Genomic DNA, 15,571 nt, shown 5'->3' on the forward strand with positions numbered 1-15,571 from the left:
ACCCTGTAGCTAGGAAACGTTGTTCAATATCTTCAGCATTAAGTACAAACTCCATGTCATTACTGCAGTTCCTGTGTGCTCTGAGCATTTCCCCAAATGGGATAGCATTAATCTGGCTCTTAGAATGTGAACTCTTTGCATGCAAGAGTGCATTGCAGGCCGTGGCCTTTCTATACGTCCTGCTATTAATCTTTCCTTGATCAATGTACAACTCCATGTCTAGGAAGACAATCCGATCCTTACTCTGCGCCATAGTAAAAGCCATATTAAACGCATTACTGTTCATATACTCCAAAAATGTCTGCAGATCCCCTAGCTGCCAGTCCAAATAAGAAGGCCATAATTATTATACCGTCCATAATAGACAAAGTCCTGCTACACTGCTCTCGATGGGCCCCAGATATGCACCACCTCAAACCAGCCCATAAAAAGGTAGGCTAAAGACGACGCAAATCTGGAACCCATCGCAGGTCCACATGTTTGTTGGTACCAAGCGCCATTAAATAGAATGGCGTTACGTTTCAATATCATTAGTGACATATCTATCTACATATCAGAGTCAATTACTGGCCTGGTTGGTTCAGGTGATCCAGTCATTGATCCACCCACACAAATCCGGTTTCATGCCGGGGAGGAATACTTCTCATAACTTGCTGCGACTGTACGGGATCCTAGGCTGTGCAGACAAAATTCGGGAAGATGCCCTTATCCTCTTGCTTGATGAGCAAATGGCTTTTGACACCATTGAATGACCCTCTGTTTGAGGTTCTAGACAGAATGGTGTACGGCACACGGTTCATGGCCTGGATTGGACTCCTCTACGTTAAACCCCTTGCCCAGGTTGTGGTTAATGGGAGCGCGTATGCGGTATTCCGGCTTCGGTGTGGTACGCCACAGGGCTTTCCCACTTTCCACTTTCATTTTTGCCCTGGCGCTGGTGTCTGCCTTCATCAGAAGTGACCACCTGGGTAGAGGAATGAGCTGCATGGAAGACTAGGAGGATAGAATCATCTTCTATGCCGCTAGCATATTGCTTAATCTGGCAGATCTAGACTTTACACTTGACAGTCTCATGAATATACTTGCTTTGTTTTGTCGATATTTGGGTTACACCGTTAATTAGAATAAATCCCAACTATGCCTCCTTCACGGATGGGTACCAAGGCTACCCAGTGACTGTGCGTTCTCTTTTGCCACAGATTGATTCTGGTACTTGGGGATCTATGTCACCAGAGACCCGGGCGTCTTTTACGCTCTGAACCTGAAGCCATCACTGGCATGTTTGGGGAGGGACGTCAGACATTAGAGGTCCCTCCCTCTCTTGCTTCTATGAAAGGCCGCCTGTTCAAAATTGCCCTACCCTGGTTCCTGTATGTGTTACAGAATACGCCCTTTCAGTCCCGACATCTTATTTCCAGGAGATCAAATTGAGACTTGTACACTACTTTGGGATGGTGGTCCTGCGCCTATAACCCTTAAGAAGTAGACCAGTAGCTGTTATGATGGATGATGGCTTTTATTGACATACAGAGGTATTACTAGGTGGCACAGCTTGTCGCCTCTAACCAGTGGGTTCGCCGCCCCAGAGAGGAACTGGCCTATAGGCTGGATAAGATGGCCATTCAGCCGGGAGGCCTTCTACGGGGCCCTCTGTGGAGGAGTGTGTCCCTGACTTTTTCTACTTCAACTGCGGTTATGCTCACCCTCTGGCACACCACAGTCATTACACTAGGCTGGTGTGGTAAAATCACGCAAGCCACGCCCCTGTGGGATACTTCACAGTTGAGGTTATTGGCTAAACAATGAGGCTTTGATAAATGGTACCTGATTTACCTCTCTATGTTGGGGGTAGGGGCCTATGAACAAAGGGAAGAATGATCCTGTTCTCAGATTTATTCAACTAATATCAACTGGTCCCCACTGAAACATTCTGTTTGCAAATATGGCACGCACTGCAGAAGGTTGAGGACCTCCCTGAATCTTCCCCACTCAAGGACTGACTCCTGGACGAGCACATGCCTAAAAAAGCAATCTCCCTTACGTACCTTAAACTGATAAATAATTAACCTGACCGCATGATTCAGTTGCAGGAGCAGTGGGAGCGAGATCTAGGGGCCTGGAGGACGGCGATTGGCCCCTGTGAGGTTGCCATAAGATCTAGGTTTTGTCTATTCCATTTGAAAAAGCTGCACAGATGCCATTATGGAGGTGCCCAGTACTTCAGCACTGTTTGGGGACGGTCTTTTCCTGTCTAAATCATGTATGTGGGGGCATATGGAGGCCTCCGTGAAATGGTGTCTCCTGAATGTTTGAGAGGCTACTGACCTTGCTTGTATGGATCAGATCTTCATGACACTGGTACTGATGGTGGTCAAACTCAATATTGCACGTATGTGGCGAGCGGAACTAGCTCCACAGCTGAAAAGGTGGAAACGGGACATGGACTGGTGCATGATTACGGAAAGAGTGGTGTACGAAAGCAGAGGCAGTCCCCAGAAATGGGCCAAGATATGGAGGCAGTGGAACAATTACAGAGGTGGTGGGATTTATGCCCCCGTTGATGCACCTGGTTTTAATCCAGAAGATCCAAATTTTGCCTTGTGATTTTGCTGGGTTGGAAGTTGGAGGATCGAGGGGCTTTGGAGGCTGTAGGGGATCTGAATTTGTCTAAATGTGTCTTAATGCTGCATTGTGTGAATTCTTGACTTTCACTTTTCTTATTGTTTGCTTTACTTGCGATTAAAAGATTTTTTTAAAAATCCAGGTAGGTTAAGATCTACCTTTCTCACATCTGTGCTGCTGCCAGATAAAATACCATGAACTATCTAGTTATCTATGACACTTAAATAGCATTCCAATGCCATGTGTGTGTGCGCTTGAAAGTGTAAACTCAGGCAGCCGGATAAATAAACAAACTTTTCACAGCTGTGCAGAGGGCAAGCACTTTTTTTGTGGAAGCACACAACTTTCATTAAATCAAAACTTACTCCTGGCTGAGGCAAAGCCCCTCTTTAACAATGATCACCTAGTTGTATGGCGACAGAGACACTGTCAAGCCAGGCCATAAAAAGGATAGTATGGGTTAGTGCTGTCTTCTGTCAGGGGTCTGTCTGTTCTGGTCTCGTTGGGAAATGTGGCCTGGGCGATCTAATGGTGAATTAGCCAAATTAGTTTTCTGAGGATCTGCTTTCAGAAATATCCTCCTAGATGGAGACATGTATCATTAGGTAATGAAACATGGCCGAAAACCCAGATGCGTAATCCAAATAATGAATGTTAAATTGGTCAATCAAGGTTGTCTTCCCCTCAACTGTTTGCCTTTTTCCTCTTTTTTTTGCTGATCCCATTTTTGTTGGCTTTGCTGCTAACCAGTGCTAAAGTGCTTGTGCTCCATCCTTAAAGCATGGTAACATGGTCTCATCCCTAATTGGCATATTTACTTATAAGCCTCTAGTAAAGAGGTACTACGTGTACCATGGGCCTGTAATTTAAATGCTGCTGTGGTCCTTCAGCACTGATTGTGCCGCCCACTTATGTAGCCCTTTAGACATTTCTCAGGCCTGCTGTTGCAGTCTGTGTGCAGTTAGGCTGCCATTTCGTCCTGGCAAAATAAAGCTTTTGCCTGGTCCAAACCTTCCTTTTTAATACGACAGTCCCCCTTCATCTTGATGAAGAGTATCCACCACCTGGCAATCAAGGGAGATTCCCTCAAATGGATCTCCTCATACCTCACCAGAAAAACCCAGAGAATCAGCCTCCAACCTTACACATCGGAACCCTCAGAGTAATCTGTGGCATCCCCTAGGGATTGTCCCTCAGTCCCACCCTCTTCAACACGTACATGACCCCTTTGGCAAAACCATCAGATTGCATCTTCTACGCCGACTACACCCTGCTAATCCTATCGTCCAAAGATACCTCCACCACCAGAGTCAACCTTGACCGATGTATGATTAAAGTTGCCGACTAGATGGACAACTGTCTCAAGCTCAGTACGGACAAGACGGAAGTCCTTATCTTTAAGGACTATCGGTGTAACAAAGGGGGCCCCTGCCTAAAAGGATAAACCCTAGCAAGGAAACTATGTTTTAGGAAAGAAGAGAATTAGCACCAGGTTTTGTGCATATTTCTAAGCATCAAACTAGACGTTGTACAAACTGACTAAATACCGCTGTGAATTGTCATGATATATGTTTTCATTTTATTATTTTTGCATTGTTATTTTGGGAATATTTTTTCAAATTTTTTCCCCATTTTTTCCCAGTATCAAATTCACAATAAATAATTCTTCATACAATCATTATTCTGTACATAAATAAATTCGCAGTGCAGACAGAATACAAAAAGTGCATAATAGAATTCATTAATCAATGTTCATATACAGAACCAAAATTCCATTCAACGTGTTTCGGCGTGTGCCTGCCTCAGGAATTCTGTATTTTTGTCACATTAGTGGTTACTGTAAATAACCAAAAGGAGTGCCTCTGGCGACGGTTAATGCCGGAACAAGTAACAAAGCCGTCCACTCATAATTATGTCTCCACTTAGGGGACTACAGGATAGGATAATCTCCTTCAATAGGGATTTCTAATGTCGATATTCCATATGAAGATAAAGGTGGCTGATGGACCCCTGCCGAAGATACTCTATGTCCGATAGAACCATAAATCACTTAGCATGAAACTTGTCACAGAAGTAGATGATACGCTTATTGCTTCAATTCGCCATGGGTGTGAGTCACCATCAGTGAAGTGGAATTTCTTGTATAGAATGGTATTTCGCAGAAACAATGCGCCTTCCGTCTGGTCGCTTATTCCAAAAATAACAATGCAATAATAATAAAATGAAAACATATATCATGACAATTCACAGTGGTATTTAGTCAGTTTGTACAACGTCTAGTTTGATGCTTAGAAATATGCACAAAACCTGGTGCTAATTCTCTTCTTTCCTAAAACTTATCTTTTGGAACAACACCTTTCCATGGTACTGTGCATGGTGGCCTGCTGAACTTGTCCCTTCCCCAACAAATCACGCCTGTAACCTCGACATCATCTTGGAAACCAGTAGATTCAGTCTTGTCTGTATGCTTCTACACTCTACGCATGCACCACAAGACTTTCAGGTGGCTCTCAGTCAACATCAGAAGGACAGTCATGCAGGCGCTCGTCCCCAGCAGGCTGCACTACGGGAATACATTCTATGTAGGAATCAACACCTGCCTCCTTAAGAGACTACAGACTACACAAAACTCAGAGGCCAGACTCATCCTTGACCTCCTGAGACATACCCACATCCCACCCAACCTCAAGAAGCTACATTGGCTCCGGATCCAAGATGGATGCCAGTTTAAGATGTTGACCAACGCATGCAAAGCCCTGCACAATGAAGAACCAGCATACATCAACAAAAGCTTGACCTTCCACCAACTGACTAGACACCTACGATCTTCCTCGCAGACACCACCTAGATCTGCTAAGGCAACAGTGGAGGCCGCTCCTTCTCGCACCTGGCAACCAAAGCTTGGAATGACCTCGCCTGCACCTCAGGACAGCCTTATTGCTCCAGCAGTTCAGGGAAGGATTAAAGACCAGGCTGTTAGAATGAACAGATCATCACAAGGCAGTTCGCAATGCCAGTGCCTTGAGACCCCAACAGGTAATTTGCTGCTCTCTACAAATCCTTGATTGAAATATTAATGATATGTGACCCCTATGAAAGGCCCTGGACAGACCAGAGGGCAGGATGCAATCTATTTAAAAAGTAGGATATGTGCTTTTAAGTTTTACATGTCCTGTTAGTAAAAAACTCTTACATTCGTTTTTCACTACTGCAAGGTCTACCTCTCCCATTGTATAACATTGGAGTTATCTTATTCCTAATGGGAGTAGGTAATCAGTTTATTTGGTGTCTTTGGAATCCCAATTTAAAATCCTAACTTATGGTGAAATCTGATTTAAAATAAGTTTCGAAAATGACACTTTTTTTAGAAAGTTGGCATTTTCCTGCCTTAACCATTCAGTGCCTGTAGATCCAATGTAACTGATACATCTCCTCTTCTCAGTGGCGAGCAGAATTGGCACATCTCTGCTGCTGTGTGGATTGGACCCGACACTAAAACCTGCATTGCTTAAAGCATCCCATTTGGAAGCGCTGCAGTACTATGCATCCTCAGCGCAGGCCCTCATATCTCTCTTGGACGACACCCTCGATGACCACGCCGGATTCCGCATCGTGACTCCTCAGAACCAACACATCACCTCAACTGTGTGACTCATCCCCAGTGGCATAGCTAGACATCTTGAAACTGCCACATCGCTTAAGCTGAGCAATGCATCTTTGACACAGATCCTCACAACGCTCTGCAAACCAGGATAGATGGTACTTTGTTCAGCTGGCCTAACTGTGTCCCTGTAGTCGAGCCACGCTCCATTGCACTCGACCTGAACTTGTGACTTTGTCTCGGGCCAGTGGTGGCAGATATCCACAGTTGGTGCTTTACTCCTTTTGATACTGTGTTTACTAAAATCCTCAAAATTGTATATCTCTTGTTGTACTGATAGAATTTTTTTTGTTTAGGTCTTATTTTAATTATTTAAAATAACGATCAGTTGTGGGCTTCTTTTTTTATGCGTTTTCACTGTTACTGTTTGAGGTGTTGCACAAATACTTTACACATTACCTATGAGTTAAGCATTACTGCTGTGTGGCAAGTTACCCGAGGGTTGAGCACAGATTAATTTAGGTTTTGCTTGAGACTTCACCCCAAGATTAATTGTGGTTACTGCTTGAGAAGGGTTTCACTACCCTCAACCGGAAACCCACTTTCTTACAATGAACCTCAATTGAAAAGAATGCAATAACTACAAGGAAATGTAAGTATTCTATTTGTTTGTACAGGAAATTCTTTTGCACCAACTAAGGGAGTAGGCAGGTTAAAGTAACTGGAAAATAGAAGGCTAGCCTCGTAACATTTTCTTGTCTTTAAATTAAAGGTTGAATAGGTTCCAAAACACTTTATTAAATGCTGATTTTATGCCTCTGGTGAGAATTAGTAAAGATGTAAATGTATGCCAGGAGTGCTGGATGTACAAATAGAATGGACTTCTTTTTCTTTATGCATGATTACTCTAGAAAGTGCCCTTACGGTGAATTTTTAAAAAACTTTATGCAAATCATTGAAATCAGTTGTCTGATTGTGTCAGCAGATTCTGCCCTGTGTTTGTCTCAAACGGACGCAGCACCCAGCAAGGAGCTCGATGAACTGTCTAAGAAATCTTTTCCAGTGAAAAACAGAGGAAAGGTGAAGAAAACAGAAGCATCTTCAGGACAGGAGAGTGAATTAGAAGTGAGTGAACGTTCTTTAGTTTCTCACTTGAGAGTGGTACTCCCTTAACTTATTCTTCACAATTTACTAAGAGTATGCTTTGAGTCGGTCTTCTTAAAATCAGAGTAGTTTGGTTAGTCAGCTTAAGCTATTGGCTTTACACTTCTTTCAGTCGCATATTGCCTCACCGTAAAGGAGTATTTCTCTCATCACATCCTATTGGCTATCTGACTTATTATTCCACCTCTAAGAAAGTGCTTCCCTTGCAATGCATCAGAGTCTATTTTACATCTGAAAAGTGCATTCAGTCATCACACCTTTTTTTGTGATATCCAATTCGTTATCTCCTACACAAATTCTATACCGTAAGCAATCCTGTTTTGCCGTTACCTAGAGCTCTCAAAGTCCTGTTTTGTTTCAAAACATACCGGCACTTAAAAGCATGCTTTTCCCTTCTTTGAGGTAAGCAATGTGACACAACGCGATCATTTTTAGACTGTGTGTTTTTAAATAACTGCTGTCTGTTTCACAACCGCCTTCTCATCTGTGAAAGAATGTAGCAGGGCCTCAAATGCTAAAGTTAATGCTTAGTGGGTCTCTTGAATTCTGTGCTGATGCATGCACAATTGGACTGTTAGTAAAAGTGCGTATGTGTGTCGAAAGAGAATACAGGTAACATGGACACTTACTGAATAAGAAAGTGCGTTCCTTAATGGCGATCTCATTCTTAAGAGGTAGATTTCCTAAGCACTGCAGGGACACTTAGGTAGTGGTATTAGAAGCATTTCATGAAAAGTCTGTTCAATGCTCTAGGTTGCCATGAACCACAGGCGCACCTATACAACATGTTAATAAATCTACTACTAAGTTCAGTAAGATGATATAAATCTCGTTAGTGTTTTTCTTTAAATCGTGCCAGAGGCTAGAAAAACGAGTTTTTTTGTCTTTTTGTTACATGCTTGTATATTCCACTGTGACCTATTTGTTTTTAATACAAGGCACATTCCAGGCATTTAGAAAAGTTTAGTGCCTCTGGAGTATGTCTAACTTCAGTGCTGTTGAAAAGTGCTTCTAATACCCTCTCGAAAAACCCTTTTAGCAAACTGGCTGTGCAAAAAAGTTTATTGCATGAATTTTTAGCTGTCCTGCCGAAAGGGTGTATGTGCTAACCCTTTAAATGGGTAATAGTGCTTCTCTGGAACGCTTGTTCAACAGCTTTCACGATAAGGGTCAGTCTGTCCAAAAACTAGGAAGGACACCTTCAAAACATAAAAGTACATAAGCCAGTAGAACCCCAAGTCAGTCAAAGAAAATTAACAGAAAAGCAAATGCTTACAAGTATATTGAATCCTTTTCTTGTCATTTTGAGATTTATATTCAGCCGTGCTATTTTTCTTGAGGTGTGCCTTTTTAATGGTGTGGCTTAACACCGCAGCAGTCCCCAAACAATTGGAACAATCAGGAAGAGGGGCTTTGACTCCATCCACATGTTGGGAGTTAGGAGTGCATGTTTTGAATGTGAAGAAGTTTTTTGCTTCCACAAAAAAGTGCTTGTCCTCCATACAGCTGTGGTCAATTTGTTAATTTATCGAGTTGCCTCCGTGCCTCCCAGAATTTACCAGATCTGGAGTGACCCCCACCAGTTGAAAGAATTCAATGAGGCTAAACCTCCTCTTTGGTCAAAATTACCCCTCTGGAGCGCCTTCAGGTTCCATGGGTGCAGTAGGTGCCCTGGCTGGGTTCCCACTGGTGGACTTTCCCACAATGCCAGTCGGCCCTTTGAATCCATTCCATGATCGGCCCGACTCTGGTTGCGCTTTCATGACCTTCACTGAAAGTCTGGTCCAGTGGCGCCTTTCCTGGCACCACCAACACCACTCATCGACCCCATTGTAATTGTCGACTTCAGCGCAGACCAGACCAAGGTCCTCCAGGTTAGAGACAATGCCTTTTTTTATTTAACAGGATTTGTGAAGAATATACTTGGGCAGATCTGACGATCGATATATAGCTATCCTGACCCCCTTGAGAAGCTCTTGGCAGAGTATAATTGGTATGAGGAACTGCCTTATGCCCTTGATCTTTACACCTCGCCAGTTAGTGACTTGGTTTCTCCTCCTAGTGTGGCCACAGGGGTTGGTGCTTCCTTTGCCATGGTGGTGAGGAGGGTAGCTGAGGTCTTAGACCTTACACTCCCCTCGGTGACGGTCAAGCCCTCTTGACGTAGTGGTCTTTTCACAGAGGTACTTCAGTCTAGGTTGTCACCCATGGAACCACTCCTCCCCTTAAAAAAAAAGCCCTCACTGATGTCCTGCACAGGTACTCCTGTGCATAGGATAGTAAGTTAGTAACTTTTAGTAACTCCTTATCTGGAAAAGACTCCATCTAGCAGCAGATTCTTTTCTGACCTTGGGATCCAGCTTCCTTCATCCATCACCCCACACCTGGGAGCCTGGTCGTGCAGGCCTCTATGCCAAAGGTCAAACCTGCTTATTCACTACCACACCACCAGATCGGGAAATCAAGAAGCTGGCCAACTGGAGAGGATTTTCCCTCCCACTAGCCTTGCACTGTGGTCTGTGAGCACTGCTAGTCTGTTAGGCCGGTACACTCACACAGTGGGGGAATTAATCGAGCTAGTGCTGCTGATGATCTCTGGGGTTTCAGAGACATCCTGATCCAGGCTATTGCTGATGGCTGGGATGCAGCAAATTGCATGATCTATTGTGGACTGGACACACTCACTGTGAAGAGTGATTTCTTTTTTTTTTTTTTTGTTTTTTGTCGATTGCGTTCCATCACACCCAGCTGAGGTCAACTGACTTCTTGGGGGATGTCCAAGCATCCCTTATGGACATGCCCTTTGGCTCAGATCTGTTCACTGTCTAGGCAGATGTAGTTCTCTAGCGCTTAAAGGACAGCAGACCTCCCACCCACCTTGGTTATTGGGACTCACCATAACTTAGCATCAACCTCTTTCTGTTCTCTGTGTTAATGGTAGAGGCTAGCAAATGCATCAGTTTCAACGAAGCCACCACAGCCAGCAGACTATCCAGTACTTTTGTGGCTGTTCACGTGGCTCCCACAAGTGTTGTCAGACACAAACTCAGATCTGCCTAGTCTGCCCCTGCCTAGCAGCCACTGCACCTCTTTAATGTGCCCTTGCAGCATCATGTCGGCAGCAGGATGCAGCACCACCTGCCCCTCTGGCAGTCCATAAATGTGAACAAGTGAGTGTTCCAAATTGTTCAGTGGGGTTGCACCCTCCCCTTCACTGAAACCCCACCAAGAAAGGGCAAAGGCCTCTGCCCCATTCTAGATCTACACCCTCAACTATTTCCTGAAGAAAGAGAAATTCAAAATCCTCACTGTTGGTTCAGGTCCTCTGTGCACTGGACTCTAGAGAACAGAATGATAGTGCTGGACTTGCAGAATGCATGTTTCCTTATAACCGCCTGCTTGTCGATAAAATTTACCTGCGGTTTGTGGTGGGCCAGTAGCACTTTCAATCGATGTGCTCCCCTTTGGCTTTATCAGAGCACCTCAGGTGAGGAGTTCAGGGGTTCTAATAGAGCGATTATTTATTATTCTTTTTTTTTTGTCCATTGCGTTTCATCATCACGCCTGGCAGAGGTCAACTGACATCTTGCGGGATGTCCCCTTCCCCCACCTACCCCTCCTCCCCAATTACTGGCTGGCTGTTGGAGGCATCACCAACCTTCAGACTACCTTCTGCATTCGCTGGGGTTCATTATCAATGTGCTGAAGTCACATCTTACACCCTCTCAGACATTCCCTTTCATCTGAGCCGTTCTGGACACTTCCACGTGTGTCCCCATGAGTGGCAAGCCCAGTATATTCAGGCTAAGATATCAATGTTTCAGCCTGTATCCTGGATATCGGTGTGATTGACTGAGGCTACTAGGTTCCCAGGTCTCCTGCATCCTCTTGGTAAAGCATGCCCAGTGGCATATATACAGGCCCTGTAGTGGGACCTGAAGTTCCAATGGGCTCAGCACCAGGTAAATCTCTCTGACCTGGTCCAGATATCAGATAAAACTGCTAAAGACTTGCAGTGGTGGCTAACAGTGATTGGGTTGGCAGCAGACACCTCTCCCTTCCCCACCCACATTTCACAGTGGTGACAGATGTGTCACTCTTGGCCGTTGGGCGGCCATCTAGGAGAAATGGATATCGGAGGATTTGATTCGCATTGAAAGCCTTCCTCCAATGAGCAAGGGAAGGCTCATTCAGGTGTTCACGGACAATGCCACGCCATGTGGGACTACAAGTAATAGGGTGGGATGGGGCCGTGGACCTTGTGCCAGGAGGCTCTTCTTCTCTGGACTTGGCTGAAACGTAAAGACTTTTTCATGGTTTTACAACACCGGGCTGGGTCTCTAAAACCAGGGCGGACAAATTCAGCCGTCGATACCTCACAGTTCTCTTCCAAGGGATCCTCATCAATAGTCATAAGCACTGAATATTCCCACCCATGTGCGGGACCCCGGAAACAATATAAAAATATATATGTAAAAAACACATATCACATATATGTATGTACATATATAATTGTTCTCACACCAATGCAGCTCCACAACTGAGGCTAAAACAATGTAAACACATATACATGCACTGCAATTAGTAAGGAAACAAAAAACACATTAGGTCAAATAACCCTTGAACTTTGTGTTTTAAGGAGTAAAATCACTCATAAATCCTGAAAATTGCTTATAAATAGACATTGTTAGCTCTCAGGCTGCATTGTAAAACAATAGCATAGAAAATGAAACCATTTTCAACAAACTGGCACCGTGCCTTTAAGGCAGCCATGACCCCAGGCTTCCCATCATGCCTCAGGGGTGACAGTTAGGTCAGTTGTTCTTTCCGGCTCCTTCAGTCAGGACCCTGGTGAAACAGCTCCCTTTCTTTTTGGCTTTCTGTCAAAAAAAATTCTTGTTAATCTACAATTTTTGCTTTCACTCGACGTCTTTTAGACCTAGGGTGCTACTACTACCTTTTTTAGGCTTAAAAAAGGTGTTTTTTCTGTCAAAATGCCTTCCCTCTTTGACAAATGCCCTTCATGTGGAAGGAAGATGGCCAAGACTGACACTCATTCAGTGTGTATCCTGTGCCTACCAGACTCTCAGTCTTCAAAAATCTGTGAACACTGCCAGGTTTTATCATCCAGAACTCTCAAAGACCGAGAGAGAATTCGAGTTTATGGACTTTCTGACAGAGGAAGATCTCCCAAGAAGCAGAAAAGTCGAAAGGTGTGGTAGACGTCGAAAGAAGCCCCGACTTGTTCACCTTCGGCGTCGGGATCGGCGTCGAAGAAGCAGTCGACGGCGACGAAGAAGATGTCTTCAGCGTCTACATCCAAGGTACCTCCGCTACATACAGCGTCGAGGGATAGGTCACCGTCGAAGCAGAAGAGCTTGACGGCGAGCCAACTGACGTCGAAGCAGCATCGTCATGCTGTGACGTCGAGGCATTCTCCGTCAACGCCTGGCCACCGGCGTTCGGCGTCGAGACAACCTCCGTCGACGACTAGTCGTGGTCGTTCGGCGTCGAGGGAACCTATGCCGACACATCGTCGATCGACGTCGAAGCAGCCCACGTTGACGCCCTGTCAATGGCGTTCGACGTCTAGGCAGCCTCCGTCGCATTCAGACAAGCGGCATTCGACCTCGAGGCACCCTCCGTCGCCGACAGAGCACCGGCGATCGGCGTCGACGCAGCCTCCGTCGTCGTCGAGCAGGAATCTTTCAACGGCGGGACACTCTATGGCGAAGGATAGTCATGGACACTCGAGGTCGGCGTCGAAGAGAGCACGGTCGACGTCGAGAGAGCGTCTATCTGCTCGGCGTCTGCGTCGAAACAGCCACCGTCGACGGATCAGCGGAGATCCAGGGAGCGGGGCGATTCGCAGCCAGTGAACATCTCTCCTTCAAGATCGCAGGAGAGGTCGCCTTTGGGGCAAGTGATGCAGGAGATGGAGAGTGAACCATTGGACCAGTCTCAAGTCCTAAGGTCTCAACTGGGTTCCCCAGGATCAGCATCAGCTGCGGAGGTGGAACAGTCTCCATTGCAGAGAGAAAGAGGGTCTCAGAAGAGAGAGGTCGGTCGAGGTCTTCCTCTAGACGGTCTCTAGTGAGCCTATCCTCCTCGGCATCTCGAAGTGGCAGATCCTCCGATGGGGAAGGTAGCGATTCGAATAGGGAGAGGTCAAAGTCCCCTGCAAGGTCGCAGCAGGATCAGGCGGATCAGCCTCCTCCACGGTCACGTTCGCCAGCGAAGGAACGCACACAAAAGTCTCCTGTTCGTCTTTCCCCAAGGTGGTATAGACCTCTTCACCACTGGGCCAAGGACAAGGAGACGGCAGATCGGTTGAGGGCGTATCGGGATCAAGCCTCCCGCCGCACAGAACGGTCTCGTTCTAGAGGACATTCAAGTAAAGGAAGATCTAGTCACAGAGAGCGATCTCGTTCTAGAACGTACTCAACTAGAAGAAGTTCTAGGTCCAGGCGGACTCATAGCTCTTCAAGTTCATCAAGGACCCGATCTCACAGGAATTACTCTCCGACCCTAACAAACAGTCCGCGCTCGAATATCTCCATCTGAGGATATTTTCTCGTTCCAAGACATCTTGGGCAGGGGAGCCCTGAAGTTAGGAGTGCCTATGACAGCTCCGCAGATCAAGACGACGGTCATCTTCGAAACTCTGCAGCACAGAACGGCACCCAAACCCTTATTGCCGTTGGTCCCTGGTATAATGGATCCGGTGAATGAAGTCTTCCTGACTCCGGCGATGGTGAAGTCAGTCCCAGCGAGGATTCTCAAGAAATATCGTCCTCCTGAAGAGGATCCTTTGTTCCTCAAGTCCGATCCCCCGCCAGATTCAGTAATCATTGCGGTGGCTAGAAAATCCAATGTGGTGGCTTCCTCATCCACGGTACCGCCGGATAAGGACAGCAAGGTACAAGACTCCTGGGGGAGAAGAGCTTATAACACCTCAGCTTCTTTCCTCAAGGTCTCCAGTGCGGAAGCTCTACTGGGCAGATATGATAGATCTCTGTGGGACTCGCTTCAGAGGTTTTCTGAAAAGCTTCCTCAGGAAGATAGAAAGGACTTTGAGGAGGTTCTGATGGAGGGCGGTCAAGTCTCCAATCAGATTATAGGAGCGGCGGCAGATGGAGCAACGCTGGCTGCGCATGGTTATGCGCATGGAATCGCAGCGAGGAGATCCTCATGGTTGCGCCTTACAGCTTTGAAACCCGAGGCTCAAGCCAGAATCCTAAATCTTCCTTTTTCAGGCACATCTCTTTGAGGCGAGTGCTGATGAGGAGATGCAATGGATGAAAACGGAGTTAGACACCCTTAAAGCTGTGGGGCTTGAAAAGAAGAAGGAATTTTGGAAGAAGTTCCATTCTGACAACAAGGGCTCTTCGAAGCAGAGGGTTCAAACCCCTCACTGGCAGAAGGTCCAAAACCAGCAAGGCCAACAAAAATCGCAATATAAAGGCAAGCACAATCCCAAAGGAAATGGAAATCAGCGCCAAGGCAACAACTTCAATAATTCTCAGCAGAAGCAATGAGTCTCCACTTCCCCCAGCGCCGTTGTCCACTCCAGTGGGGGGAAGCATTGCACATCACAGGACAGAGTGGCAGGCCATTACAAAAGACCAATGGGTGTTGTCTACGCTGCAGAATGGGTACTGTCTTCGTTTCCATCGTCTACCTCCACCCGTTCCACCGATGTCAACGTCAAGCCACCAGCTACAAATGTTAAAGAAAGAAGTAGCGACACTCCTCGAGAAATCAGCCATCGAGAGGGTGCTGGTGGCTCAAAGGGGGAAAGGAGTATACTCAAGGTATTTTCTGGTCAGAAAAAAGGGCCAAAAGGCGGAATACAGGCCTATTCTGGACTTGAGAACACTCAATCTACATGTACGAAAAGAAAAGTTTTGCATGTTGGCGCTTCACCAAATATATCCACATCTCCGGAAGGGGGATTGGATGTGTTCGGTGGACCTTCAAGATGCGTATTTTCATGTCCTGATGCGGCCCGATCACAGGAGATTCCTTCGATTTCGGGTGGGGACCTCCCACTACCAGTTCAAAGTCCTTCTGTTTGGGTTGAAGTCGGCCCCCAGGGTGTTCACGAAGTGTGTCGCAGTGGTGGCAGCAGCTCTACGCCGCAGGGGAGTCTTCGTATACCCATACTTAGACGAGTGGCTGTTG

At 46.0% G+C, this 15,571-nt stretch overlaps 1 protein-coding gene across 3 annotated transcripts in view; it reads left to right on the top strand.

The window, feature by feature from the left end:
- EYA3 (EYA transcriptional coactivator and phosphatase 3) overlaps positions 1-15,571 on the top strand; it is an 860,742-nt gene that overhangs the window by 571,163 nt on the left and 274,008 nt on the right. For all 3 annotated transcript variants that reach the window (XM_078682511.1, XM_078682514.1, XM_078682513.1), the window contains one exon: positions 7,209-7,348. In XM_078682511.1, the coding sequence (XP_078538637.1) occupies positions 7,209-7,348 (140 nt within the window). The remainder of the gene's footprint in view (positions 1-7,208; positions 7,349-15,571) is intronic.

This window comes from Lissotriton helveticus, chromosome 3_1 (assembly GCF_964261635.1).
Source record: "Lissotriton helveticus chromosome 3_1, aLisHel1.1, whole genome shotgun sequence".
Classification (NCBI taxonomy): domain Eukaryota; kingdom Metazoa; phylum Chordata; class Amphibia; order Caudata; family Salamandridae; genus Lissotriton; species Lissotriton helveticus.